Genomic DNA, 27,991 nt, shown 5'->3' on the forward strand with positions numbered 1-27,991 from the left:
GGGTCTGAATACTTCTGACCATGTGATATTTCAGTTATTCTTTTTTAATAAATTTGCAAAAATGTCTACATTTCTGTTTTTTTCTGTCAAGATGGGGTGCTGAGTGTACATTAATGAGAAATAAAATGAACTTTTTTGATTTTGGCAAATGGCTGCAATGACATTGAGAGTGAAAAATTTCAAGGGGTCTGAATACTTTCCGTACCCACTGTATAACCCTTCAGAGTCTAGGGTTTCCCCCCAGTTGGATGTACCCAGAAAATTTCCAAAGTATGGACAAATCCAAATCAGATGTGTAAAACACCTCAGCTGGCTACTTTTAATGCAAGGGAAGAGCAATTCTACTTTGTATTCTCTCCGGATATACGAACTCCTCACTCTTATCTCTAAAGCTGAGCCCACCCACCTTATGAAGGTAGCTCATTTCAGCTGCTTGCATCTGCCATCTCATTCTTTTGGTCACTATCCAGACCTCATGACCACAGCTGAGCATTGCAACCTCCAGTAAATCCAAGCAGTAATTCAAGATCTTGATGGTTCTGTACTGCATTACTTTTCTTTTTTCCCATCACTTGTGAACAAGATCTTGATATATTTTACCAACTTCACTTTGAGCAGAAGCTTTCTCACAACCCACAGGGAACAGTCCACTAGTTTCCAGCAGAGAATAATGGCGTCAGGCTTCACACTTGGATGCAAGCTGCCCCAGTAGGCGCTGAAGGTCCCAAATGTTTGAACAATAGTGTATAGAATACTAGCAAAAAGGTTAATAATGAGTGCTTTTTGGAGTACATTTTAACTTCAGTTTAGGTTTGATTTTGAAACCGGTGTCTGTGCAGTTTCTTATTTCCGATGGTGTGAATTTCTCACTCCCATCATACTCTTTCTCCTCTCTTCAACCAGTCAAGACTGCCCTTCCTGAGTCTGGTTGAGGTGGAAGTTTCCTCTTGATATAACTTTTCTTCCCACTCTAGTCAAAGGCCTTGTTCAAAGACACTCAAATTTGTTGGCGTTCTTTTTGTTTCTGTAATATAATATTGCACGATTGTTATGAAAATGCATTTATTTGTCTAGTTTTAGTGCTAGACCTTCATCCAGTAGATGGTTTGTGGCTGTGTCCGTGCATTCCCCACATGCTATATAGGAAGACATGAATTCCAAAACACATTAAATGGGTAAAATATTATAATGTGAATGCTTAAAACTCTCCAAAGCCACAATCTCAAATGATATATATCTCCAAAATCTTGCAAATTAGTGCATTAATGAACAAATAGAATCCTTCATAACAAATACAAGGTTATAGAAAATATTAGGTGCAGATTCAAGTTTTCAGAGACCTTGTTGTATTGATTGAATGCCTCCAGCAGAAACCAATACAATACAATACCATAACTTTATTCATCCCCGAAGGGAAATTCAATTGTCTGGGGTCTCATCTGTTTACTTTAGAATTAAATAATATAATTGCTGATGGTAAGAAGGATTTTCTGAATCTTTCAGGGATAGGAGCCCTCCACCACCAATGTTTCGTTGCTCATTGAGGCAGATACGAAGTGGATGATCCATGTTCATCATCATCAAAAAAATCAGGTTTTTTTATTACTGGCACTTGAAAATGACAAAAAGTGCCACATTTTCACTCAAGGATGGTATTGGAGCCCCAGAACATTTCTGTAAGAATATATAATAGATTTCTCAATGGAGGACATTTACATTTCATTTTTTCTTAAAAAAAAAAAAGGATTTCGGTGTCTCAGGTGGTCTTGTTTGTATTGTCTCCTGTTCTTCATAGTAGATGGAGAAATGTAACTGCCACACCCATGACATTTGCCGAGAACAAAAACACCATTTTCAGCAAATCCAAATGACTGAATGGCTCCAGTAGAAAGCCCATTTTCATTAGTAGCCCTTGAAAATGGAAAAAAATGTAAACTTCTCAAATGAGGGTAGTATCAGGGCCGAAGAACTCCCATTTTGGGCCATAAATTTACTACAAAGCCTTATATCGCCATCCACAAAAATTCAAATGTTCGAGGCAATCAAAGAAATAAAGAGAAGAAAGCGGCTGTGGCTCAGGTGGTAGAGCGGGTTGTCCAATGATCGAAGGGTAGGCAGTTTGATTCCCGCTCATGTGCTGTTGTGTCCTTGGGCAAGACACTTTACCTGCCTTGCCTCCAGTGCTGCTCTCACACTGGTGTGTGAATGTTGGTGGTCGGAGGGGCCGTGGGCGTGGATTGGCAGCCATGCTTCCGTCAGTCTCCCCCTTGGCAGCTGTGGCTACAAATGTAGCTTACCACCACCAGAGTGAGAATGTGTGAGTGAATGAATAATGGATCCATTGTGAAGCACTATATAAATCTAATCCATTATTATTAAAGCTTGGAGCTGGCTTCTGTTGCTTCAGAACAATGTGTCCTCTACTCAGCATCAGATGGAAGAAGCAGCCAAATGTGGGTTTGAGCTTTTGAACCATGAGCCTTACTGATCTGACCTTCACTGTCTGACTTCTATGTCCCAGATTTATGTGGTTGCCATTTTCAGAATGATAAAGCGATCCTGCATTCTCTCGAAGAAAATCAGTGAAGCCTGAACATCAGTGAACCTAGTGCATTGAAGTTCAAGGAGTTCATGTTCTTTTTCATACTTTCTAAAGAACAAGTTATGGGTTTAAAGGTTTACCCCACCAAAAGCACCACATTCTGTTCAAATTGTACTTTCTGCTTTATAAGTTAAAGGTTTATTATATTAAACATTGCACAGAGTTCATCATATTGCCAGTATTTGTGGAGTAGAAAAGCTTTCTCCCTGCTGAAGTAAAAAAAAGTGGAGCATACAAAACAAGGGTCCTAGAAATGAGGTCCTGAAAATGCAGCTTCCTGTGCTGCAGACTCATGCTGTTCACTCGAATGATGCAGCTGGTCCTCTTGGCTTCACATACGGCTCCTCTACATCATTTTTCCTTCACACACTTGCTGTGAAAGTCTTTTCTTTGCATTTTCAGAGCTGCTTCCACTGCAGTCATGTTAAAGAGGGGGCGGGTCGGCCGGATGTGACGTCAACTCGGAAAACCTGTCAGACGGGAACAACGCACGTGTCCGCAGGAGCTGCAGGAGAACATGATCTGATCCACAGCGGTCAGATAGTCCTCTAGAAATACACGTTATATCCTCCACCGCGTTTTCTGCTCCCGTTTTAACCGTTAACTCACACTGGAACGGTTGCAGCGACCACCGCGGCTCCTCAGAGGCTCGCAGGCGCGACGAGCAGGTCGACGCTCGGACGGCTAACTGACTAGGGGGGTCGAAGTCAGAAAGTTCTCGGTGTCCATTTTCGTGTGTTCGCTCTCCGCGCTCACTCGTTGCCTTTTTAGCGGCTCCAGTTGACGTCGGTTGGAGACCGAAGCGAACTGACTGGCAGCCTGCCGGGACGACATGGCGGACTACCTGATCAGCGGACAGACCGGTTACGTCCCCGAGGACGGGCTGACGGGGCAACAGCTGTTCAACGGTGGAGACGGACTCACGTACAAGTAAAGACACACGATTACTCTCGGCTCTCTGTCCCAGGTCTTACCGGGCCCGAAACATTCTCTGTGTTTTGTTGGTGTGCTAACTTAGTAATGTAGTGCGTTAGCTAACATGCTAGTTCAGTCTGACTGAAATCGCTAACTTTTGACATAAACTGTCACGAAACTCGAGTTAAGCTGTAATATAGGATTATATATTTGTTAGAACCGAAAAATTAACTACTTTAATAAAATAATTGCCATTTTCATCCAGAGTAATTAGTTCCCGTACTTAAATGTGAATATTTTCATTTTTTTCACTCCACCATCATAGTAAACTGAATATGACATTCTAACTTGGTATCTAAGGTAACTTTATACATAAACTGCCATAAAACTCGAGTTATACTCTAATAGATTATATATTTATTAAAACTCAAAAGCAAACTACTGCATTTACTTAACTGACAATTATTTTTATCCAGAGTAGTCAGTTACCCTATTTACACCTTCTTAAGTGGGAATATTTTCACCTTTTTTTTTTTAACTCCATCACTGTAAACTGAATATGACATACTAACTTACTAAACTAAGCTACCTAACTTTATACATAAACTGTCATAAAACTTATGTTAAACCCTTATATTACACTATATTTTTATTAAAACCGAAATACAACTACCCTATCAAAATAATTGCAAATTATTGTCATCCAGTTCTCTTATTTACACCTCCTGAAATGTGAAAAAAAAAAATTATTCCTCCATCACAGTGAACTCAATGACATGCTAGCTTACTAAACTAAGCTAGCTAACTTTATACATTGACCCACTCCAGTATAAGACTCTATTATTAGATTATAAACTTTTTAGAGCTGAAAAGCACACTAACTGATAAATGTTTTGATACAGGATGATCAATTCTCCTATTCCCAGCTACTTAAATGTAAATATTTTGTTTTTTATTGACTCCATCACAGTAAACTAAATGTGCTTCAGTATGATGTTCTAATATTAGACAGTATTAGAACTGAAAAACAAATAACTTGGACATTTAATTACAGATTAATGTGTCTGTTATTTATCTAAAGATTCATTTACCACCCCACCTAAAGGCAAAGCTGCAACAAGTACTATTGAATTTATTGTCAGTGAGATTTATATCAACTAATCAATTCTCTAACTCTAGCTTCTTAAATGTGAATATCTTCTTGTTTCTTTATTCCTAGCTTAACCTAACTTATCTTTATACATAGACTGTCCTGGAACTCCAACACTTTCTTAAACATTCTTATAGAAATTGTATCCATTGCTTGCTAATTATTTTCATACCAAGTGATCAATTATCAAGTAATGCTCTTATTGAAATTTAAGAAGCTGAAAAATTTTCTGTTTTCTTTCCTCCTCTGTTTCTTAAAGTTGAATATTTTTGTATTGTGGCCAAAACAAGACATTTGAAGATGTCAACTTAAACTTGGGAAATGCCTTTACCATTTTCTGACCTTTTATAAAACATAAAACAATCAACAGCTTAATTTAGAGTGAAAACGATTTTTTTTTAAAAACTAATTTTTGGTAAAGCTAATAGGGCTGGCCCGAATAGTGGTTTCTGGCCTCCGAATATTTGGGACCTATTAAAGACGAATATCCGGATATTCGTTCTGCCCCGTAACGTCCGACCGAGAGGGGGGCGCAGACGGGTCGAATATTCGGATCCGTTCGTCTGGTCTCCCGGGTCCACATTTTGCCCTCGTTTAGTCTTTAGTTAAACTGACGAATTCCCAAACACCGGTCTTCAGCATCTTGTCTTGTGTTTATGCAACGAAGTGAAGCGTGGCTTCAGAGTCGGCAGCCACCCGGCCATTCGGGTGGTGTTTACAAACACGAATGGAGGAGCCGAAATGAGCCAAAGAACACGGCGGGATGAGCCGAAATGGGCCGAAGGCGCAGGGAAGAGACGAGCTCCGAATATTTTCGTCTGGGGGGAGGAGGGGGTGATCACATCGACATATGTGTATATGTTTATGTGATCACAGGACGAGGTGGGCCGAAGGTGGAGGGAAGACAGTAACGCTGCATACTCTTTCCGCCCGGTGACGTCCGACGGCGGGAGGGAGGGGGGAGGGGGGGGGACAATATTCGGATACCAAAATTAATATCCGGATAGTGCCGTAGCGAACGAATATTCGGATATTTGGGATATTCGGGTCCAGCCCTAAAGCTAATAAAACACAGGATCCTACATTTCCCGTTTTACCGTTACACAGTTTCTAACTAGTCAAACAATAATGGAGAAATTTTGCTACATGAACTTCTTGTTATTGTACAGCGGTTTTCACAGGCAAAATAGCACTAACTGAGCTTAACTTTTTAAACTAGTGTCCCTTGAAGGTGAATGTTGTTGCAAAATTCAAGAACAGGATGTTTAATAATTAATCAACCACCATTGTTTGCACAACTAGTGATTCTGTGTCTTTAGAAGACAGATAGCGCTACTTCAGACACATTTGAACTTTCCCCACAGGCTGCAGTTGTTTTTACTTTTTAAATTACACACTATCAGACTGAAAGGATCCCTTGTACCTGTCTAAGACAGTGAAAACACTGGTGTATTCTAAATTACAACCTCTTGGAAATTAGGAGGGGCGACACATTCCTTCAGTACACTCTCGACCTAAATTTAGGTCTCTGCTTACGCAGCCCTGTGTTGTTGTGCTGCACTGTGTAGACCCCCCAGAGGAAAATTTTACTGCTCAAAGCTTGCTCTTCTACAGCTCAGGAGACAAATTTGAGATTCTCATGTCAGCCTCATTTTAGTTTCTATTTTGTCTAAAGGTTTCTCATACGTTTCTCCTAAAATTCACTAGGAGAAATAGGTGAGACAGGATAATTAGAGGGAGTCATACTTGAGACTTGTGGGAGATACCCTGCTAATCTCAATACAGTGTTTTTAATGGCTCCTTTATTTCTCCTCTGGAAAAGAAAATGAACAATAGTGGAGCTCCTACGGAGCAATATGTGAGACTCACTCACAGCTCCACATGAGCACAACAGACTCAGAATTGAACCCCAGCCTTCTGGGTGTGAGACAACCACTCTACCCACTGAGCTATGCCACCCTATGCATATATTAATCTGCACACACACACACACCTTATAAATGCTGCAACAAATAAGAAGTTGCCAGGATACAGCCTAAACATCTTGAGGCACTTATAATAATATATGGTGACTTCAATCATGTCACCCTCTCCTCCCACTTGACTGGATTTATCATTCTAAACACCACGGATCATCCACTCATAATATCGTGATGGGCCTCTCTCTGGACTGCAGGACGGAAAGATATAGAAGATCTTTGTATCCACAGCGATCAGGCTTTATAATTCTATAGCAAATAACAGATGAGCTGACAGACAAATGAATTTCCCTTTTGGGATGAATAAAGTAATCTGAATCTTTATTAATTAATTAAAAAAAATATCATGTGGATTACAATAAAGTCAACATGCTAGATGATTAAAAACAACCAAAACCTTGATCTGAGTCTGAGAATTCAATGAGCGCTTGTGGAGATCTCTTCATTTGTTCTCTCTGAGCTTAGCATGAGATGCATGAACTGAAGCTGGGATGAGAACAGATTGAGTTCTTAGAGAGAGCTCTCTGATTTCTCTGCCTGAGATCACAAAGAGACACAAAAGTTGAGAAACTCTGAGAATTATATGAGAGCTTGTTGAGATCTCTTCTGAAACTTTAAAGGAGACTAAACTGAGATTTAGTGCATCTTATTGCTCAGGAGAAAAAAATGAGACACAGGAGAAATAAGCCTTAGTCTCAGTTTGGTGTCACACAGATCTCAAAGTTGTCTAGGAGAAGTAAATGAGACATTTTTGAGATCTCTTTTTGAATTTTCTTTTCCTCTGGGCCAGCTATATTTGGAGCATGTGTGTGGATGTCCTCCTTAAGTACAAATGCTACTCTCCATCTTAAAACTGAGCAACTACAACAATATTTAAATAAGTATATGAAATGAGTAGTTCTTCTTTGCTTTCTATGATGTAGCAAACACCTTTAGTCATAATTTGCCCATTGATTCATAGCTGATTGATAGAAAATTGATTAATTTTTATTTGTCAAGCTGGCTACAGATTTTTAAATGTGAGCATTCACTGCTTTGTATTTTGTTATGTAATTTTAAAAAGAATGTATTTGTGATTGCATATAAAAGCAAAAAAAGTAAGTTTTCGCTTTTTCTGGTATTTTTAGTGATCACATAATTCCATAATGCATTAAAAAAGAATTTCAAACATCCAAAAAGTATTCAAAAGAATTGATTAATCAGAATCGGTAATACTTTACTTGTGCTTTGTGTGTGTATTATGATGTTTAATGAGTTTAAAAAAGAACAATTTTCAAAGCAAATGCACACAGAAGACCCTTTGAGTGCTGACAAGTTTGAATGCTGTTGATGCATCAACGTTTAGTATTAATGACCAACTGGCCCTTGGATCACATGCCGGAATGCACTGCATGTTTCTGGGCCTCGCTGTCACATGGCGGCACACTGTCTTTCATCAGTGGCATGGATGTTTTTCCTCTCATTCGAAACATGAAACCAGTTTTTGGTTCCTGTGAAAGAAATTTATGTTTGTTTTTTTCAAGGCTGGACCCAAATATTTGGCCGTTACAACACACACCCACCCAACGGTCAGGCATTATGTTTCAATACGAATATTTGGATATTTGTCATTAATCGGTCTGAATATCTGGAGCCCAGAAATTGCCATTCGGGCCAGCCTTAGTTTTTCTTCGAATACGTTCTTGGTTTTCTGTTTCTGAGCAAAGAAACTTGTAAAGGTCCACACACTTGAACAAAACAAAATCTATTGAAAGTGTTTGGCTACACACATATTCATTTGTTACGGTTTTTACCGTGTGAAATCTGTTAAATGAACATTGAAAACAGGTTCATTGAATTTTTGCTTCTTAGCTTTCAAATGTCTTCAGATTAAAATCAAATCTTTCCTGTCTTCATGTTTAGGGGGAAAAAATGACACGTTTTGCTAATTGGGGTTTCATTTATTTAAGCATAACAGACATTTTTGTCTATCAGATAATTGGAAGTAACAGGAAAAAGCATACATTTATGTCAAATAAGCCAGACATACATGTTTCCTTAGCTGAAGATGATTCAAAGCTGTTAAAATAACAGGTGATGCAAGAATTTTAATTTTTCTCATCGCTTTCTCTCCTTCAGTGATTTCCTGATTCTTCCAGGCTACATTGACTTCACATCTGACCAAGTGGTGAGTCAAAAGATGGACAGATATTTACTAACATGCAAAATGGGATTAAAACTGATGTTGTGGTATTAAATTACTCTGAGTGTGGGATGATGTTTTGGAAGGGACCGCGTAAGATGTGGATTATCAACGGTGCACCTCCCATCGTAAATACATCCTCAGTTCGGTTCACAGTGCCTTCACAAGGCCAAGCAGTACATTTATTTTTTGTTAAAAGGTGTGACTGATATTTATGGAATAATGGCTAAAACGTAATGTGACAGTAGCACAAGAAGAGATGTCAGAAAGTCCAAGTACTAAGGAGAGATGATGTGTTATGCAGCAAGATCTGGTTTAAAGTTCACTAGCATTCAACGCCATAAGCTGCAGCTCATGCCAGACCAAGCAAGACTGCAGCAGTGAATATTGAACTTAAACAAAGTTGCGCTTTATTGCTTTTATGAGAAAATGAATGTGTGTGTGTGGATTTTTTTTAAGTATTTGGTATAACAATGTGATACTGTTCACCAAACTTGGTGTGCAGTAAGTGTTGCATCAGAATAACGTCTAACCTCAGAGATTAAGGTTGTAAATATGAAAATTTTGAGAATTTCTGACTCTGGTGACAGTCAACAAGACACTGTTTCTTGTCCCTAAAGCAATGTGGCGGCTGTGGCTCAGGTGGTAGAGCGGGTTGTCCAATGATCAAAGGGTCGGCGGTTCGATTCCCGCTCTCGCCTAGTCATGTGCTGTTGTGTCCTTGGGCAAGACACTTAACCCACCTTGCCTTCAGTGCTCTTCACTGGTGTATGAATGCGTGTGAATGTTGGTGGTGGTCGGAGGGGCCGTAGGCACGGATTGGCAGCCACGCTTCCGTCCGCCCCAGAGTGAGAATGTGTGAGCGTGTGGTTGAATGGAAGCAATTGTTTTATAAGCACTTTGAGTACTCTGATGAGTAGTAAAGCGCTATATGAGAGCAAGTCCATTCAATGCCACAATGCCAGGACCCTGAATCTATTTCCATTTGTGTATTTCCCACTGTGACATGAAGCTTGAAATTCTGAACTGAATAATCTGTTGTCTATTTCTTCTTCAGGACCTGACGTCGGCGCTCACAAAGCAAATCACCATGAAAACCCCTTTTGTCTCCTCGCCCATGGACACTGTCACAGAAGCCAACATGGCCATTGCTATGGCAGTGAGTATGACGCACATAGTTTCCTTGGATAGTAAGAGCGTTTGGTGTTCCACTATTACATTTGGATGCCGTGATGCTAACTCACACACGCTGATGTATTTCTCCTCCCAGCTAACAGGTGGCATCGGCTTCATCCACCACAACTGTACTCCAGAGTTCCAGGCCAACGAAGTTCGCAAAGTCAAGGTAGGGATGATGACTCCCATCTTATCCTCAATTTGTTCACCTCTTTTTTTACTTCTTTACCATAACAGCTGTTTCGTGGACTCTTTTCTTTTCATCATCTGAACCCCAAAACCTGCCAGTGGGATTGAAATAGGGATGTCTTGAGTCTGATCATTAGATCAAGGAAATTTTTAACTGTAGACTTCTGCAATAACTTCAGCCCTGTCCTTTTGCTTATATTTGCTGCCACACATGTATTGTAAATTAATGGTTATGTACCTACTACCTAATATGAGCAGCAAAATCAATCAATTGTTTAATATAATGACTATCTACCACAGTATCAGTTCAATATATAAGCCACTGGGCTATATGATCAATGATTTAGTCTTGATATAATACATGTGTGCTGACCCGACGCCATTAAGCCTCACAGAAGATTGCGTCATGGTACCCTACATTGCTCTCTGCTTGCCTGCCTCTTCTTGTTGTTGCAGTATTAAACAAAGAGACTCTATGTGGTGGTACAGCAATGGCTAAGCTACAATACTTAAAGTTTGTAATAGGAAAATGTTGTTGACAGACACTGAATATGAAATGACTCAGACCAGATTGGGTAAAAAGAAAACAAACTTCACTGGGACATTTCTAGTTCCACTACTCATCTGTAATGTGTTATTATAGTCTAAAGCCCTATTCGCACGGGATTAGTATTACCTGGGGACCTCTGGTGATTTGTAACAATAGCCGAGGAGGTCGGTGATCTTAATCACCATGTCGGTAATTGGTAAAGTAATAATTCCCCCGCAAATTACCTACTATATTTTGCCAAACACCGATGTCCTGGGATAATACTAGTCCTGTGCGAATCTGCATCTGAGTGATTGGGGGTTATTTTAGTTGTTTTTTTATTGCACGTCTTTTTCTACATCTTTCTCGGTTGAATTACGGAGGCTGCGGTGGAAATTATTGACAGCGTTTTAGGAGCAACTGCAGGAGTAGACCGATACATAACAGGCCTATGGAGCATTCGCAGAAATGGCAAAATTAGATCCACCAGAAGAGGGAAATCTGGAAGGATATTGAGATGGATGGCATGCGTAGCAGCATGCGTTAAGCATATCTTTCAACAGGCTGAATCCAAAGGCCCTGACGGCCCGTTATCCCGACAGCGCTGCCCACTGTTCTCAATTCACATTGCTGCTCTGACATGGTTACTATTGCCATGACGACTGTATACCATGTTAAAAGTGATCATTTTAACCCGAACCACAAGCTTTCCATGAACCTAACCTAGTTTTTGTGCCTAAACCTAATGAAACAATAACAATAGTGCTGTTACAACATAGGTCTTTAATTTATTTAAAGTTTAGTCTTGCGACCGGTGTCTGTATTTTTTTTTTCCGAGTAGAAATAACTGGAAACTCAGGAGAGCCATGACATTATGTTCTTTACAAGTGTATGTAAACTTTTGACCTCGACTGTAGCTCTTCACTGAACAACTTTGCACGTGACAGACTGCAACAAAAACAAAGCAAATCCTGATCCTGTAGGCACCAAGGTCTTATTGGTCACACTTGAACTTGTTTTATGGCTCTTGTCCAGATTGTTTTCTCCTGACTAGATCCTTGCTTGTGTTGTATCTACTCTCAGATGTACGTCATGTTGAATAAAAACATCTGCTAAATGAAACTGTGGAAGTGAATGTTGAGCTGACAGTAAGTAAAAATAGTGCAGGAGCAGAAAACACCCAGAAACTGCTTAGGGTCCAGAAGGGTAATGTCTTTTCCATTTTCTTTTTGTATGTTTATCTTCCTGTTTATCATCTCACAGTATTTTATTCTGTGCATGTTTTATACCCTTGTCTCTGTACTCAATGTAGTTGTATTAGATCCTGTAGAAACATTTTTCTCTGCATCCTTTGCTCCCTAACTGTAGAGTTTAGGCTGTCATCTCTTTTACACCTTTCACATCTCCTTCGCCTGCCTCCCTTTACTCTTCCACATCCTTGTTTTTCCTCATCCCTTTCGTCCCTTCTTTCCCTCCCTCCAGCGATATGAGCAGGGCTTCATCACAGACCCAGTGGTGATGAGCCCCAACGAGCGAGTTCGGGACGTCTTCCAGGCCAAAGCCCGCCATGGCTTCTGTGGCATCCCCATCACAGACAACGGCAAGATGGGCGGCAAGCTGGTGGGAATAATCTCCTCCAGAGACATCGATTTCCTGAAGGAGGAGGACCATGAGCTTCCACTGAGCGAGGTGGGCAGTGTTTGGATGTAATGCTTTTTTGACTGCAAACATGATGCTGTGGTTTGGATTCAAGTTTTTGGACTAGAAGAATTAAGACTTTTTTCTCATATTTTAATAGAAAACTACAAATGTTTAATTTTGAAACTTTTATAGGCTTCGGAGTTTTGCATGATCTACTTTTTATATGATAGCTACAGGGCCAAAATACAACAATTTTAGATTTAAAGTAAGAAAAGAAATATAGCAAGTCTACTCATATAGTAATGTAAAGGGTAGTGTCTACAGATACAGACCCATACCCATAGCCTATGGCCTACGGATACGGCACTTTCCATTTGCCAGACAGATACGGACCCGTACGCGAGTCTCACGAGTCAAGAAGCTGCTAACCACTGCAAACTGTTGAAAGGTAAGCAAAGGTTAAGGTTAGGGTTAGTGTTAGGGTCAGGTTTAGGGTCCGTACCTGTCGTACCGATGCTACGGGTCCGTACCGCTAGCGTCTACCGGGAGTCACGTGACCAGATCTCGCGTATCTGATTGGCAAATGGCAAGTTCCATATCCGTAGTCCACAGACTACGGGTACGGGTCCGTATCTCTAGCAACAACCAATGTAAAGCCTGAATTTGTATACAATAGTTCTCTTGACCTCATATTTAGACACTTTGTCACCATCTCCACAGGTGATGACAAGGCGAGAAGATCTAGTTGTAGCCCCCGCTGGAGTGACACTGAAAGAAGCCAATGAAATCCTGCAGAGGAGTAAGAAAGGTGAGGAATGTTTTTCTTTTAAGAATAATTTTATTTGCAATGACATAAAGCAGATAAATATGCCACTGCATGATCATGTCTTCATCTCTGTGGTTCCTCCTGCAGGTAAACTGCCCATAGTGAACGAAGAGGGCTCCCTGGTGTCCATCATCGCCCGCACAGACTTAAAGAAGAACCGAGATTTCCCTCTGGCCTCCAAAGATTCTCGAAAACAGCTGCTGTGTGGTGCCGCCATCGGAACCCACAATGATGACAAGTACCGTCTGGACCTGCTGGTGCAGAGTGGAGTGGATGCGGTAGTTCTGGTAAGAAGGGTTTTAGTTTAGGTTTTAGAGGGCAAAACTGTTTACAACATATATTTGGAGAAGACAAGTCTTGTGCAAAGAGACTGGACTGGACTGCACTGGACTGTATCACAAGATGATAAGCAAATAAGTATATTTCCCCAAAAGCTGAACTCTTCCTTTAACAACTGCCAGTAAAAGGGAACCCATAATGCCTCTGTGAAGGTCTACTCAAGCATATTGCTGTATTTTAAAATACTTTAAAACCTGTGTGTATGAACTCATTATAAAGAACATTATTATATAATGTGGAGTATTATCAGCATCTTTCACATTTATCATTCACAGTTTTTGGCATTTACTCCCCTGTATACATTCAATACTTACACAGTCTTCTAAAAACCATAATTTCTGCATCAAGATGACAACTTGGGATCAGTTTTTGGTTTTGGGAAGCACATTAGAGTGTGTCGAAGAATCTCTTAACAATTTCACCAATCCGTCTATTAATTAACACTTTCCTCCAAAATATGTGACTACATAATTTAAGTTCATTATAATGTTGGGTTTTGAGCTTTCTGAGTGTATTTAGCAGCTTCAAAGACAAAAGATATTAAAATCTATCCCTGCTCTTGATGTTGATATTTGATTAGGTGCTGTCAATAATTTAGCTAAAACTCTATTTACCAATAAGGCTAATGATGAGGGACCTGCATGTCAGAAAATGTGTTGTAAATTTGTAATACCAGGTTGTACCATCAGGTGGAGCATCTTACTTTTAAATGAGATAGTTACAGGTATTTCACCTTGCAGCAAGAAGATCCCTGGTTCGAATCCCGGGGTGGGCCTGGGATCTTTCTGCATGGAGTTTGCATGTTCTCCCTGTGCATGCGTGGGTTTTCTCTGGGCACTCCGGCTTCCTCCCACAGTCCAAAAATATGCTGAGGTTAATTGAGTACTCTAAATTGCCTGTAGGTGTGAATGCAAGTGTGATTGTTTGTCTGTATATGTAGCCCTGCGACAGACCGGCGACCTGTCCAGGGTGTCCCCTGCCTTCGCCCAAGTCAGCTGAGATAGGCTCCAGCACCCCCGCGACCCTAGTGAGGATAAAGTGGTGTATAGAGAATGGATGGATAGTTACAGGTATATTTGCTGACCGCTCAGAAAGGTCGCAAAATAATGCCATGCCGAAATTGATAAGTTCAAGTGAAAGATTGCTGCTTGTTTTCTGTGTTTAACACTTGCTTTGTTGTAAACTTGGTGTTTACATAATCGTTTCTTCTAATTCCTAATGTATCTGAGCCAGATTTATGGCAAATATTATGTGCCAGTGGTTAGAAATGTCTTCATCAGTATGTGGAAATATGTCCACTGTATTTCATTCATTCAACAGACTGATTATTTACGTAGCCGACTATCAGTTAAGGAAATGTTTGAAAATTCACACCATTACTGCTTTGTGTTTTCATTGTCGACGTCATTGATTATCCCAACAGTGTTTGGCAGCTCACACAAACCTAAAACCAGGGGTTTAAGTGATTTTTAGCTTTGTTACATAATTTGAATTCATACTGGAGCTCCTGGAAATTAGCTCTTTTTTTTCAATGCACAGTGACTTGTGTGCAGGACAGAATAAACATTACAATCAGAGTTGAGTTTATGCACTGTTAGGTTTTCTCCCACTCACCGTGTTTAGTTCATTTTTGAATGATTTCCTGCCTGTGGAAGCAAAGCTAATGCTCCGTATTATTATTATTATTTTTTTTTTTAGTGAGGGTTAGTGAAAGGAACCATGTCTTACAGGTAATGACGTGTGTTGCTTCTCTATTTCCAGGACTCTTCTCAGGGCAACTCCATCTTCCAGATCAACATGATTAAGTACATTAAAGAAAAGTATCCCAACCTGCAGGTCATTGGAGGAAACGGTAAATACACTTGTCTTTACTTTGACACCAAGACATGCATGGATCATCAGAAAAGATATTATTAATCCTTGCTTCCCATCCTAAGTGAAGTAGATGCTGTTTGTACATTTGCTCTTGCAAAACTGATTTGTTATTGATTAGTTAAAACCATATCATTGAGGAAAAGAAGAAGCATTGAGCTACATCAAGCTGTTGAATGTTCAAACTATTGCTTGTGCTTCCCTGAAGCTTTCGACTCACTTGTTGCTGAACAAATTGCTTGCAGAAAACACTGTTGTTTTCGAGCACTAACCTCCATTTCTGTGTCCCAGTGGTGACTGCAGCTCAGGCTAAGAACCTGATCGATGCTGGAGCAGACGCACTGAGAGTTGGGATGGGCAGTGGTTCAATCTGCATCACACAGGAAGGTGAGTGATTGACCCAACACAACAAACACTACACACCTCAGCCGCATCCACAAAGCATCTCTCAGTGTGGTTATTCTAGCTGCCATTCATATGGGAGGAATGAACATCATACTGGAGCTAGATGCAGTTTTTCCATTTGGTCAAACTGTTTTAGGGGGATAGTTAGTTTGGTTGGCGTGACTGATGCAAATTTTGGGACTTGCCATGTAATGGCTCAGTATTTAGTTGTTTTGTCCTGTTGTAGTAAAACCTGGTAGAAGATAATCGATTCTACATGTAGGATGCTTTTTGAGACTCCTGAAACTCTCATAGTTTGTTGCCATGTTGCCTTTGGAGTTAATTATTGATGACATTTCTGATCCTGGAAGTCTGCCTCTTCTGTCTGATCATCTTTATGGCTGTGGAAAAAATATAAATGTAGTGTAGTGGTTGACCGATATGGTTATTTTCAATATGATTATGAATAATCAAGGAGATTGGTAACAGATATTTTTGAACTGACATACATTTACAGTAAAAATCTTAGAATTACACAAACCTCAACACAAATTTTATTAAAATGTCTTTGATAATGTTTTAAATATGTTTAACTAAAATGGAAAAATTTTCACCATTTATTTCTTACTGTTGATATTCACTGATGATTGTGATGACACTGCTCCTGTGAGCACTGTCATCACAATAGGGTCATCGCTCTGTAGTGATGACTACAAGTAACGAGAACTGTCTACAAATTAATTTATTATTTATAAAGGGAATAAATGAAAATTAATTGATTTAAAATGTTTAATAGCTCAGTATTTAATAATTACATTTATATTTACAATAATTAGTAAAAATAATTAGTTGAGTTTATTAATGAATTAAATTAAAAATTAATTTCATTTTATCTGCAATTTGGAAAGGAAAAAATAACGACACAGAAGTAAGATGTTTTAAATATGTTTACCTGAAATAAATCTTTTCACCATTTATTGCTGACTGTTGCTATTCACTGATGACTACAAGTAGAGAGAAGTGTCTACAAATTAATTCATGAGTTAAAAAGAAAAATAACAGAACAAATTAAGTCATTTATTATTCAAAAAGAATAAATTAAAATAAATTATTTGAAATCCTTAATATGCCACCACATTTAATAATTGCATTTATATTTGCAATTATTGCTATTTTTTATCTTAATATATTTTAAAATTTATTTTTTGATCTTAGAATTTATTAATACATTAAACTTTTAATTAATTTTATATGCAATCTGGAAAGAAAAAAATAACAATTCGGTAAAATTTAAAACAAAAAAAGCTGAATATTGGATCCTCTATCTGGTCAACCCCTAGTAAGTTATGTGTCGTATAGTTTGACATTTCCCTCAGATGTTATGGCCATGTGTATAAACTAATTATTGTGTGATTCTGGCGTTTGACATTAAATTGTTATTTAAATTGGGCAGTTCAGATTGTTGTCAGCTTTGGGTTTTGGATCTAAATTGTCACTAGGGTGAATTCTGTTGTCTTTGCAGTTTGACGATTAATAGATATTTGGTGGCTTTTTGTCTCTGACCGTAGCTGTCTACTCATCTTGATCACGATTCCTCCCACATCATCAGTTGTTCTTGTTCATTTTCTTTTGCTTATTGTTTTCTTCATTTATTTGTGTCATCTTCATCTGGTTGTCTCTACCTGCCTCCTCCTTTCTCTTCTCTCACCTCGGTGTTCGTATGGTGTGTGTTTGTGTGTTGTGAGTGTGTTTGTGCGTCCATGTCCAGTTCCCCTCAGTGTTCCACCAGCTATAAAGCTCCACAGCCCCAAAACCCCAACCACTGTTACAGGATACTCCAGTAAGTCGTTGTGCTGGGCTCCGATTGGCTTCACTGTCACACTGTCGTCGTCCCTCCTCCCCATTCACAGTCTGCTATATTAAATAAGTAACAGCTTTGCATCTGTAGCTGTAGTCTTTTCTAGGAGCTGGCCTTTGGGGTTTTGGGGTTTTGCTTGTTCCCGTGTCCATACTAACCTGTCAATCACCCTGAGTGAGTGTTGCTCTTCCTCCACCCACCCCACTGACCCTTTGATTTCTGGTTCTGATGGTGTCATCACACTGAGACACTGGACATTTACTGGAAAATATCCAGTGTCCAGTGTCTCTACACTGAGATACTGGACACTGGATATTTGTTTTCTGTTGGACTGACCCAAACTTGTACAGATTATTGAGCGCTGGTGTAGTAGTCGAAGTAAAAAATCAGTATTCAAATATGAATTTTTTTTGTCTGTTATCATAATATATTCTGTCTTGGTGATGCAGTCGATAAAATGGTTACCATTAAATGTTAAACTTCAGTCCATCAATCATTATTGATCGGTTTTAATGGTCATTTTTACTAAAGACCAGCATTTTGCCATCTGAACCCCAAAACCTGCCAGTGGGTTTTGAGACGCATGTTGTTTTTAACAAAGTCAACATAATTACAGTATTTATCAGAGCTAAAAACTAAGAATTTTTGGTATTTCTACTTTCCATTAGAAAAATTTGCCAAATCAAAATTTAAAATCATGATATTTCACCAAAGTGCTGCAGTTTGGTTTTATCTTTTTTATGGCTTTTATGGTTTTTATGGTTTTGTGATAACCAAATCATATTGTTTTGTTTCATCATGCTGTTGGAAAGCACTTTGGTCTTCTTTTATGTTGTTGTAAAGTGCTCTATTAATAAATGTTGATTGATTGATGAAAATCACTTATTCTATGTCCCTCACTTAAATGTTCCACAAAAATTAGCTAATTACACAAACCAGATTCATTTAAAAAAAAAAAAAAAAAAGCTGCACAACTGTGAAGCTATTATTGACTCAGCTGAGAGCAACAGTCACGGGACAAAAATTCAGAGACTTTTTGGCTGAACTGCAGGTTGTGTTTCCGCAGAGCAGATAGGAAACAAGTAGGGACATAAAAATGATACTAATAATACTTTATATAGCACCCTTAAGAACAGTGTTCACAAGGTGCTTTGACAGTCAAAACATGCAACACGGAGACAGTCAAGCAAAACATAAGGAAACAAGGCGGAGCAGTCAAATAAAATAAATAGTGAAACTGATAGCGAATTAAATGAATAATTTGCTAAATTAGCATGCATATCAAGCAAAGGAACTAAGCAATTTAAAAACTACAGAATAAGGTTGCAGGTTAAAAGTTAGAAACAAAAAATCTAAAAATTTGAGAATTAAAAATGACAGCACACCAAAGAACTAGACAGTTAAAATTAAAATAAAGAGAATATATAAAATAAACAGAACATAATACAGAACACTTCACATAAAAAGAAAATCTATAATAAAAGTGGGTTTTAAGAAGTGATTTAAAAGAAATTACTGACTCTACAAGCCTTATCTCCTCAGGCTGGCCGTTCCAAAGTTGAGGGGCACTGATGGAGAAAGGTCGGTCATCTTTAGATTTAAGCATCGACTTTGGAACAACCAGAAGGGATTTACCTGAGGATCTAAGGCTCATAAGAGGTCAACAAATTACAAAGGTAGTGTCTACAGATACGGACCCGTAGGCTGTGGGCTACAGATACGGCACTTTCCATTTGCCAGACAGATACGGACCCGTACGCGAGTCTGCTGAGTCAAGAAGCTGCTAACCACTGCAAACTGTTGAAAGGTAAGCAAAGGTTAAGGTTAGGGTTAGTGTTAGGGTCAGGTTTAGGGTCCGTACCTGTCGTACCGATGCTATGGGTCCGTACCTGCCATACTGATGCTACGGGTCCGTACCTCCAGCGTCTACCGGAAGTCACGTGACCAGATCGCGCGTATCTGATTGGCAAATGGAAAGTACGGGTCCGTACCTCTAGCAACTACCAATTACAAATGCAGCTTGGCAAGCTTTCAAAATGATCAGCAAAATCTTAAAATCAATTCTAAAATGGACAGGGAGCCAGTGGAGGGAAGCCAGGATAGGCGTGATGTGATGGCGCATGTTAAAACTGGTGAAAGTCTAAGTAGTAGTAGTAAAACAACTGTGGTATTTATAGTTTTTTTTTCTCTCCATATTGGGTTAACCTTTAGGCACTTGGAAAAATGTTGTACATGTCGATTGTAGGTTTTTTCTATTTTTGTAAAAGAAATTATCAAGTTTTAAGCAAGTGTGGCAAATCTTTGTTATACCTCACAAAAGGCATTTATAGCTTTTTCTTTTTTAAAGTTCTAATTCCAACCATGGTTGTTGATTCCACAGTGAGTAAAAAGCGTGCCCTCTGAACCCTGAACTACATTTACTCAAAGCAGGTTCAAAGGGTTGACCACCTTACTTTGAATTCAGGCGCTTTACTTTTCAAGATAGCAGTTAATGATTTAAATTTTAACATGACAATAAAAACAGTCCACACAAATTAACACATCTATTTACACACAAATAAAAAATGAAGATAAAGGTAGAATCTTACAAAGGTGCACGAAGAGTGGCCAAGCTGTATGTCAAGTCATGGAGGCGGTGTGGGTCACAGATGTTTTTAGACCACCAAACCCATGTCATAAGGGCAGCTGCTGGTCACTGCTGGCCACAGCCTCTACCAGGAAGGGTCTGCAGGTTGTCCAGTATCAAGGAATATGATAATGTGGTTATGAGCCAGGAAGAGAGCACACTTTTAGTTTGTTCATGTAACCAAACTTAATGTTTTTGATGTGCGCCTAATACTTTTCAGATTTACTGAAACTTTTCTTATTGTAGTTGATGATACGTCCGTCATCCGTACTTATTGTCTATTATATAAGCATAGCCACAAAATTAGGACAACCCAACGTTATTCAAGACACATCGCAACTAATTAGTATTTTTTTTGGTGACATGTAATCTTAGTTCATCACAGTTCTCATTTAACTTAAGCGACACTGAGTGAACATACAGGGGCAAGCGTATTTTTGAGAAGTTTGATCTTCCTTCGCAGTCTGACAGCATTAGCATTACGTTAGCATGGATATCTCCATCTTCGGCAGAAGAGGAGAGATCCGAATATTCGGATCTCAAAATTGATTCTTGGAACCCACCACAACGTCCGAATATTTGGATATTCAGGTCCAGCTGTAGTGTATAGTTCCAACTTGAATTTTTCAGAGTCTTCAAAATTTGCAAAAGATGACCCTAAAAAGTTAAAGGGGAACTTCAGTTTTTTTTCAACCTGGGGTCTGTTATCATATGTAATTTCATACATGTGAGTGATGGAGAAATGAATTTTCGACATAGCTCCAGTATTTAGCCAGGCAGGCAGCTTAGCAGCTCAGCTAGCGAAAAGTATGGGGCAACTTGCCCCCCCGCGTCAAAGTCCGCCCTAATGTGCTTTTTTCCACACACTGACCGGCTCGGATAGTCTCAATGAGTGTCCCACAACATACTAGAGATGAGAAGTGAACGAAAACCTCCACATTACTTGGCGATCGCTATTTGTTGTGGTCTGTATCCAAATCTTGGGACGCTAGAAAGCAAATCTCGTTCCGAAATCTCGCGATAGCTCGTGCCAAAACCGGTGTTTTGGCGCGAGCTATTGTGTGATTTCAGAGGTTGTGGAGGTTTTCGTTCACTTCTCATCTCTAGTATGTTGTGGGACACTCATTGAGACTATCCGAGCCGGTCAGTGTGGGGAAAAAAGCATGTTAGGGCGGACTTTGACGCGGGGGGGCAAGTTGCCCCATACTTTTCACTCGCTGAGCTGGTAAGCTGCCTGCCTGGCTAAATACTGGAGCTATGTCGAAAATTCATTTCTCCATCACTCACATGTATGAAATGACATATGATAACAGACCCCAGGTTGAAAAAAACCGAAGTTCCCCTTTAAGTGCAAGATACCACAAATCTACAGCGAGTTTGGCCAACAAGCTGAAAACTAGTGCATTGAAGGTTCTAGCATTCATGGATATGTCCCCCTGAACCTCCAAAACCCCAAAAATGATGTCTGGGACAGCCCTAGTTTCTAGACGCCATTGGTCAGATAGTGGCTAAAGTCCAAACACTTGTACTTCTGTGACCCCATCCAACTGTTACATGTGACTGTAAACCACAGCTCTGGGCCATTTCTAAAGCATTCCTGTGTTGGAATGACTTAACAGAAGAGGGTTGCTCAGTGTAGTGGACATGATGAGCCACAGGGTGTCTCTGTTTAGCAGATGTGTTCATGTTGGTTGGGACTGTTTATTTTAGATAATAATAAATCATCACCGTCGCCTATTCAAAGCTGATTTTGAAAATGCGTGGCCTTGTTTTGATGTATTTTTTTTGCATTTGGAGGCATACTTTTGATTTGTGGCATGGCTGTAACTTTGCTCACCTGCTGTTTGGAGGCTGAGCAGCATCAGGCCTGAGATGAGATGTGTTGTTCATTTCATTTCAATTCTCCAAAGACAGAGCAGTAAAAATCATGAATTGGAAGGTTGAGTTTATTGGGCTGCACAGTTTATGACGACAGATATAGCACAGTTCTCTAAATATAGCAAAGTTAGCTGCATTCTCACCTGGAAAAAAAATACTGTTATGGTGTGTTTGCATCACTATGATTATATGTTTTGATCATTTTGGAAGTGGAAGATTATTCGGATGACTAGTCTGCAGCCCTGAGTTCATGGGAAACAGCAAGTTTTGTGGTTTTAAAAAAAGGAATTGGAATGTTCCTCTTGTTGGGATGTTTCTGTTGTGCACTTCTTTACTGTGTCCTACTTGATAATGCGAAAGATAATTGTTTGAAGTCCTTAAAAAAAGATGCAGTTGTAATCAGTTGACCAGCCGTGTTGAGCTAAACAGAGGCAGCATGTATTTATCATTTGAACTGGGTCTTAGATCAGTGTGGTATTTGTCTGCTGACGTGACAAGTTTTACTTCCTCTTTCTCACTTTTTAATCCGTTCCCAGCCTGTCTGCTCATTCACTGTTCATTCAAAAACATCACCTACTGGGACGTTAAACAACGCATGCCTGTCACGCTCTGAGAACAAATGGGATGTTTTAAATGCCCGTTTATCAAAGCATTAGCCGGCTGTGGAGCCTGTAGACATGTCATATGAAGTATTAAGTGGCTGGCAAAGATGGAAAAGCTGTATTTTACAAGCTTCATTTTGGTATTTTCTGACAGGACTATATCTCCAGAAATGTGATTAAGATGACCAACGTCTTCAGCTGTACAAGTTTAATTAATCTCACTGTTTCTCTCTTCAGTGCTTGCATGTGGCAGACCCCAGGCCACGGCTGTCTATAAAGTTTCGGAGTACGCTAGGCGTTTTGGCGTCCCGGTCATCGCTGACGGCGGTATCCAGACTGTCGGACACATCGCCAAAGCCCTGGCTCTGGGCGCATCCACAGGTACGAATAAGGGTGGTTACAATCGTATGTAGAAATACAACATATCAGACTTTATTTCAGATTTCACTACATGGTCTATAGCAGGGGTCGGCAACCTCTAACACTCAAAGAGCCATTTCGACCTGTTTCCCACAGAATAGAAAACACCGGGAGCCGCAAAATCCTTTTGGCATTTGAAATGAAGACAACACTGCATATATCGTTTTTTTTTTTTGTTTTTTTTTTACCTCTATGCCCTTGTTAATCAGTCATGATTAATTAATTACAAAGCCTCTAATTAGATTCATTTTTTAAATTGTGTCCTTCCACTACTAATATTTATCTTACCAGGTTAATGTCATTTTTGCTCCTGGACCTCATATGTTACATAATGTTAGCTGGAAATCAATATTTTGCGAATGTCTGTTTAACTTGTAAAATCTATTTATCTTAAGCTAATAACTTTTCTCCAGTAAGTCGCTGCCCTATTTTCCAAGACGACACTCCTCTGACTCTCTGACCTGCTGCCGTGTTCTTGCGAGTAACGTGTATTACCCTATCATGAGTACTTTTGACTCAAAGACAAGACGTGTCTTTCTTGGAGTGGAGCTTTAATATACAGGCTTGCCATTCTTGAGTACAAAACGATGTGAAACTACAGGTGTTGCTTCTCCATCTCCTCTGCATCAACCTTGCTCTCATGTCCCAGCCAGGGGAAAACCCCAGCAGCACATCCGGTGGAGTGACACGTCAAAATAAGAGCGGTAATTTCACAATAAAACTCTATATTAAAATGCATTGAAATGCGCCTGAAAGGCAGAACAATTTATTTTCCAAAGTTACAGGGAGCCACAACAGAGGGCTGAAAGAGCTGCATGTGGCTCCGGAGCCGCGGGTTGCCGACCCCTGTTCTATAGTAAGCAATGGAGCTCCAATGCATTTTTTTAACAATATCTTAATTTATTTTCAACAAACATACATATATACAGAAAACAGCTTAAAGAACTAAATACAGAAATAAACTAAAACAGATAATTCATCCTTCACAAAGTCTGCATAATTGAGAGCAAGCAGTTTTTCTTCCGTCCCCAAACTTTCTTATATTTGTGTTTGTTTCAATATACAGGTTTTTCTTTCTAGTGGAAGGTTTTGACATCATTTGTTTAATCCATTGTGTAATATTTGGTCTGTAAGTTTTTGTTTTTTCCAGAACGAAGATATCAACCTTTTGGTGTTGTAGAGCTCAATTACATTTACTATTTTTTGTTGTTGTTTTGTGAACATTTGCAGCGTTACAGAGAGGCTTATAATTTAAATGGTAGATGTGGAATATTTTGTCCTTTGTGTAAAACCAGATTACACCACAAAAAGATAGCAAAAAACATTTAATGAACGGTTTCTGGATGGTTTTTTTTTTGCTTGTGTCACATGTTTTCATTTTTCACTGCAATATAAAGTCCAGCACCTCTGTGGAAACAGCACAAACTTAAAAATGTCTTTTGGAAAGTCTAACAATGCTATGATGCCATAAATCATAAAAGAAAGCATACTAAAAAAAAGTTGGATTTCTTTGACTATTTTCAGAAAATGGAAAAACTCAAACATGCAAAACTAGGAATAAAATGGTAGCTTTACAAACTCCAGATATTCTTTCTCTCTCAAGTACTTCGTGTAAAGAAAGCACGTAGTTTAGCAGAGTTCCCCAAAGAAGTCCCAGAATTGTTGTCATGTAACTGATGGTTGCAGCCGAGTCACAAATGGTCTTTCGGTTCCTTTGAGGAGCGCAGAATTTTTTGTTTTTACAGAATCTAAACACTGCAAATGAATTATTTTTGGGCACTTTTTCAAAGTGAAACCTGTAGAATAAAGTGATTTTAAAAATTAAATATCCAGATATCCCTTATATTTTGTTTTGTGATGTACACTACAAGGAAAAGTAAAAAATCTGATGATCGATTCAGCCTGTTTTTAGGTTCTCTGGGGGATTTCTGCAACTTCTAAGTATTTATTTGATTAAAAAAACATGTCTTTCAATCCTGTCAGCATATTTTAGGGTTCAGAGGGTTACTTTTCAGTGGCTGTTCTATCTATAAATCGATTGAACTTATTTCCTTTGTGTGTTCAGTGATGATGGGCTCTCTGCTGGCTGCCACCAGTGAAGCTCCTGGTGAATATTTCTTCTCTGACGGCATCAGGCTGAAGAAATACCGCGGTATGGGCTCCCTGGATGCCATGGACAAAAACCTGGGCTCCCAGACCAGATACTTCAGGTAAAACAAACACTATTACTGATCAAAATGAGGGCTGTTGCCTTTTTACATATTGGAGCCAGTCTCATTATCATCCGTTAGACGTCACATTTTGCTAGTTTCCCCCAGAAGACATCACTTCTTCCTCATTTCATTTCCAGTGGCTGTTTCATGGTGGTGAAGAATGATGACTGTCAGAAAAAACCCCCAGAACAGACGTTTTTCCCTTATAAATCAGTAGTGTGTCTGTAGAGCAAACAGTTTTGGTTCATTGACCTGATATTGAGGCAAATGTTGATCCACGGTTTCTGTGCCACCACACTACTCACTCTGTTTTTTTCTGTCTCCTCCTTCACAGTGAGAGTGATAAGATTAAAGTTGCTCAGGGTGTTTCTGGAGCGGTGCAGGACAAAGGGTCCATCCATAAGTTCGTTCCCTACCTGCTTGCTGGCAGTCAACACTCCTGCCAGGACATTGGAGCCAAAAGCCTCACCCAGCTCAGGTCCACAAACACACAGTTATCTGTCTGAACAAGCCTGCAATTTACCGAGCGCCTGACAAGTTAGAGACATGACAAAAATGGATGTGGACATCGGTAGACATACAGAACAAAACATTAAGAGTAGTAGTTGGACAAACTGCAAAAGAGCAGATAATAGCTTCAGCTTATCAAATATTATCTTATAAACTGACTGTGTGTGTAGCTTCAAATGCAGCTCAGAGTCTGCTGTCCACAAAGAAGAAAGCGGTCTCTGCAGATGGGATTGACAGCATGACAGCTGACCGTACAGCTCCTAACTTCTTCTCTGAGCGATTATTTTACACGGAAATACCGAATTCACAGCACAGTTTCTGTTTTTAACTCGTGTGGTTGATTAGTTTCTGAAACAAAGTCACGATTATGAAATCAGTAGTTTAGCTGTGCAGAGCTTCAGTTTGGCTCTGAATGGGGTTTTGTCTTAACTGTGTTACACTTTTTAGCTGTTTGACAACAAAAACTGAAAAAAATTAGTAAATGAGAACAGCTTTATTTTGAATTCAGCTGTATTAAAAATGCAGTAAATGTGAGCACAGAGAGCAGGAGAGAAGCTAAAAAATGGAAATACATTAGTATGAAATGGTGAACTTAATTTGTCATTTGAGTTTTATGCTAATTGAAAAAAAACTGTATACTATACATATACATCACCTTTAAAAAAAAAAAAGCTTACAAGCACTTTCAGACAGGACAAAAAAAGGAGGACAGTCAGAGAGGCAAATGTGTAGAAATAGTTAAACATGGTAAAAGATTTTCAAAATAAATCAATACAACACCACCAGATAAAATAATAAAATGCTGTATTTCAATAAGGGAAAGACTAAATGGAAGACAAGAACCTTGAGTGTAAAACCATAAACACAAGGCAAAAATGATAATAGTAAACAAATAAAGGGTTAGAGTAAAATGAAAAAATAAAGTTTAAAAATCAAATAGACGATAAAAACGACGGGTAAAAGAGAATAAAATAAACAAAAAGTTTGAAAAATCAAATAGATGACAAAAATGACGGGTAAAAGAGAATAAAATAAACAAAAAGTTTAAAAAATCAAATAGGCGAAAAATAGCTGATAGTAATAGTAAGTAAAGGGTAAAAAGAGTCAAATAAATAAATGAAATCGACAGTATAGTAGGAAAGGATTAAAGAAAAGAACATTAAAATAGTTAAAAAATCAAATGCATGAGAAATCTGATTATTGACAATGATAAAGTAAAGGGTGTAAAAAAGAATACCATTTTTAAAAAAATCAAATAAATGTTGAAAAAAAGACAATAGATGACGATACTGAAAGGAATTAGTACATAGTGTGGATGTGGGGCACGGCTTCAGTCTCACTAATCCTGTGTTGGTTTCCTTCCTTCAGAGCCATGATGTACTCTGGAGACCTGAAATTTGAAAAGAGAACAACGTCAGCTCAGAGGGAGGGCGGAGTCCACAGCCTGCACAGGTACATTCAGACACATACAACCCCTCTTTTTTTGTTTTGCTTCCTTTCACATTTCATTGTGTTAAAATTTCTCAGTTTCGTGTCTCGCCACAACCGCACAAACCTTCAGTCAAACTTCCTCCATTCTGGCCACTGCAGCATCTGTCTCAACAGGAAGCCTCAGAGCATCATGGACGGTCGTGTGATCTTTAGTATTTTTTTTTTCCTCTCCTCTCTCCCACAGTTACGAGAAACGTCTCTTTTGAGTCTTCTTCAGGAGAATCCCTCCGACAGACATATTATGCAAACACACACTACTTGCCAGACCTGCTCACAGTCAGATTCTACTCAACTTACTTTTCATCAATTAGTGTGTGAAGATCAACACACTCCCAACAGATCCATCGGTCTTCCTGCCATCTATGCATCGTCTGTGTTTAGTATAGAGATGTGTGTGTGTGTGTGTGTGTGTTTGTGTGTGTGTGTGTGTGAGAGAGAGGAGTTAAAGCATTTGTCAATCTGTGCTTGTATGATTGAGTCAAATGGCAAATCCGCCGGTCTTCATGTCGTGTTACAGTGTCTCCGTTAAACTGCTGTGTCCATTTTAAAGCAAAAAAAAAACTAAATCAGTCGTCCAAGAATAAAGATTTTGTGTTTTTCCACAATCTG

At 39.2% G+C, this 27,991-nt stretch overlaps 1 protein-coding gene across 2 annotated transcripts; it reads left to right on the forward strand.

The window, feature by feature from the left end:
• Positions 1-3,075: 3,075 nt before the first annotated feature.
• impdh2 (IMP (inosine 5'-monophosphate) dehydrogenase 2) lies at positions 3,076-27,987 on the forward strand. Of its 2 annotated transcripts, XM_022206314.2 has the most exons (14): positions 3,076-3,532; positions 8,765-8,813; positions 9,886-9,987; positions 10,099-10,173; positions 12,205-12,411; positions 13,084-13,171; positions 13,277-13,476; positions 15,290-15,380; positions 15,692-15,787; positions 22,986-23,129; positions 25,234-25,378; positions 25,716-25,859; positions 27,260-27,343; positions 27,567-27,987. In XM_022206314.2, the coding sequence occupies exons 1-14, from the start codon at positions 3,435-3,437 to the stop codon at positions 27,586-27,588; spliced, it is 1,545 nt and encodes a 514-aa protein (XP_022062006.1). In that variant the 5' UTR covers positions 3,076-3,434; the 3' UTR covers positions 27,589-27,987. The 2 variants fall into 2 exon arrangements, with proteins under 2 accessions (XP_022062006.1, XP_022062005.1); XM_022206313.2 differs by having other exon boundaries at positions 13,084-13,476.
• Positions 27,988-27,991: the final 4 nt, after the last annotated feature.

Source organism: Acanthochromis polyacanthus, chromosome 6 (assembly GCF_021347895.1).
Source record: "Acanthochromis polyacanthus isolate Apoly-LR-REF ecotype Palm Island chromosome 6, KAUST_Apoly_ChrSc, whole genome shotgun sequence".
Classification (NCBI taxonomy): Eukaryota; Metazoa; Chordata; class Actinopteri; family Pomacentridae; genus Acanthochromis; species Acanthochromis polyacanthus.

Excerpts from the sequence above, each read along its gene's own strand:
- impdh2 (XM_022206313.2), top strand. The coding sequence starts at position 3,435 with ATGGCGGACTACCTGATCAGCGGACAGACCGGTTACGTCCCCGAGGAC. Across the intron at positions 9,988-10,098 it reads ACATGGCCATTGCTATGGCA|CTAACAGGTGGCATCGGCTT; the intron begins GTGAGTATGACG and ends TTCTCCTCCCAG. Across the intron at positions 25,379-25,715 it reads TCCCAGACCAGATACTTCAG|TGAGAGTGATAAGATTAAAG; the intron begins GTAAAACAAACA and ends CCTCCTTCACAG.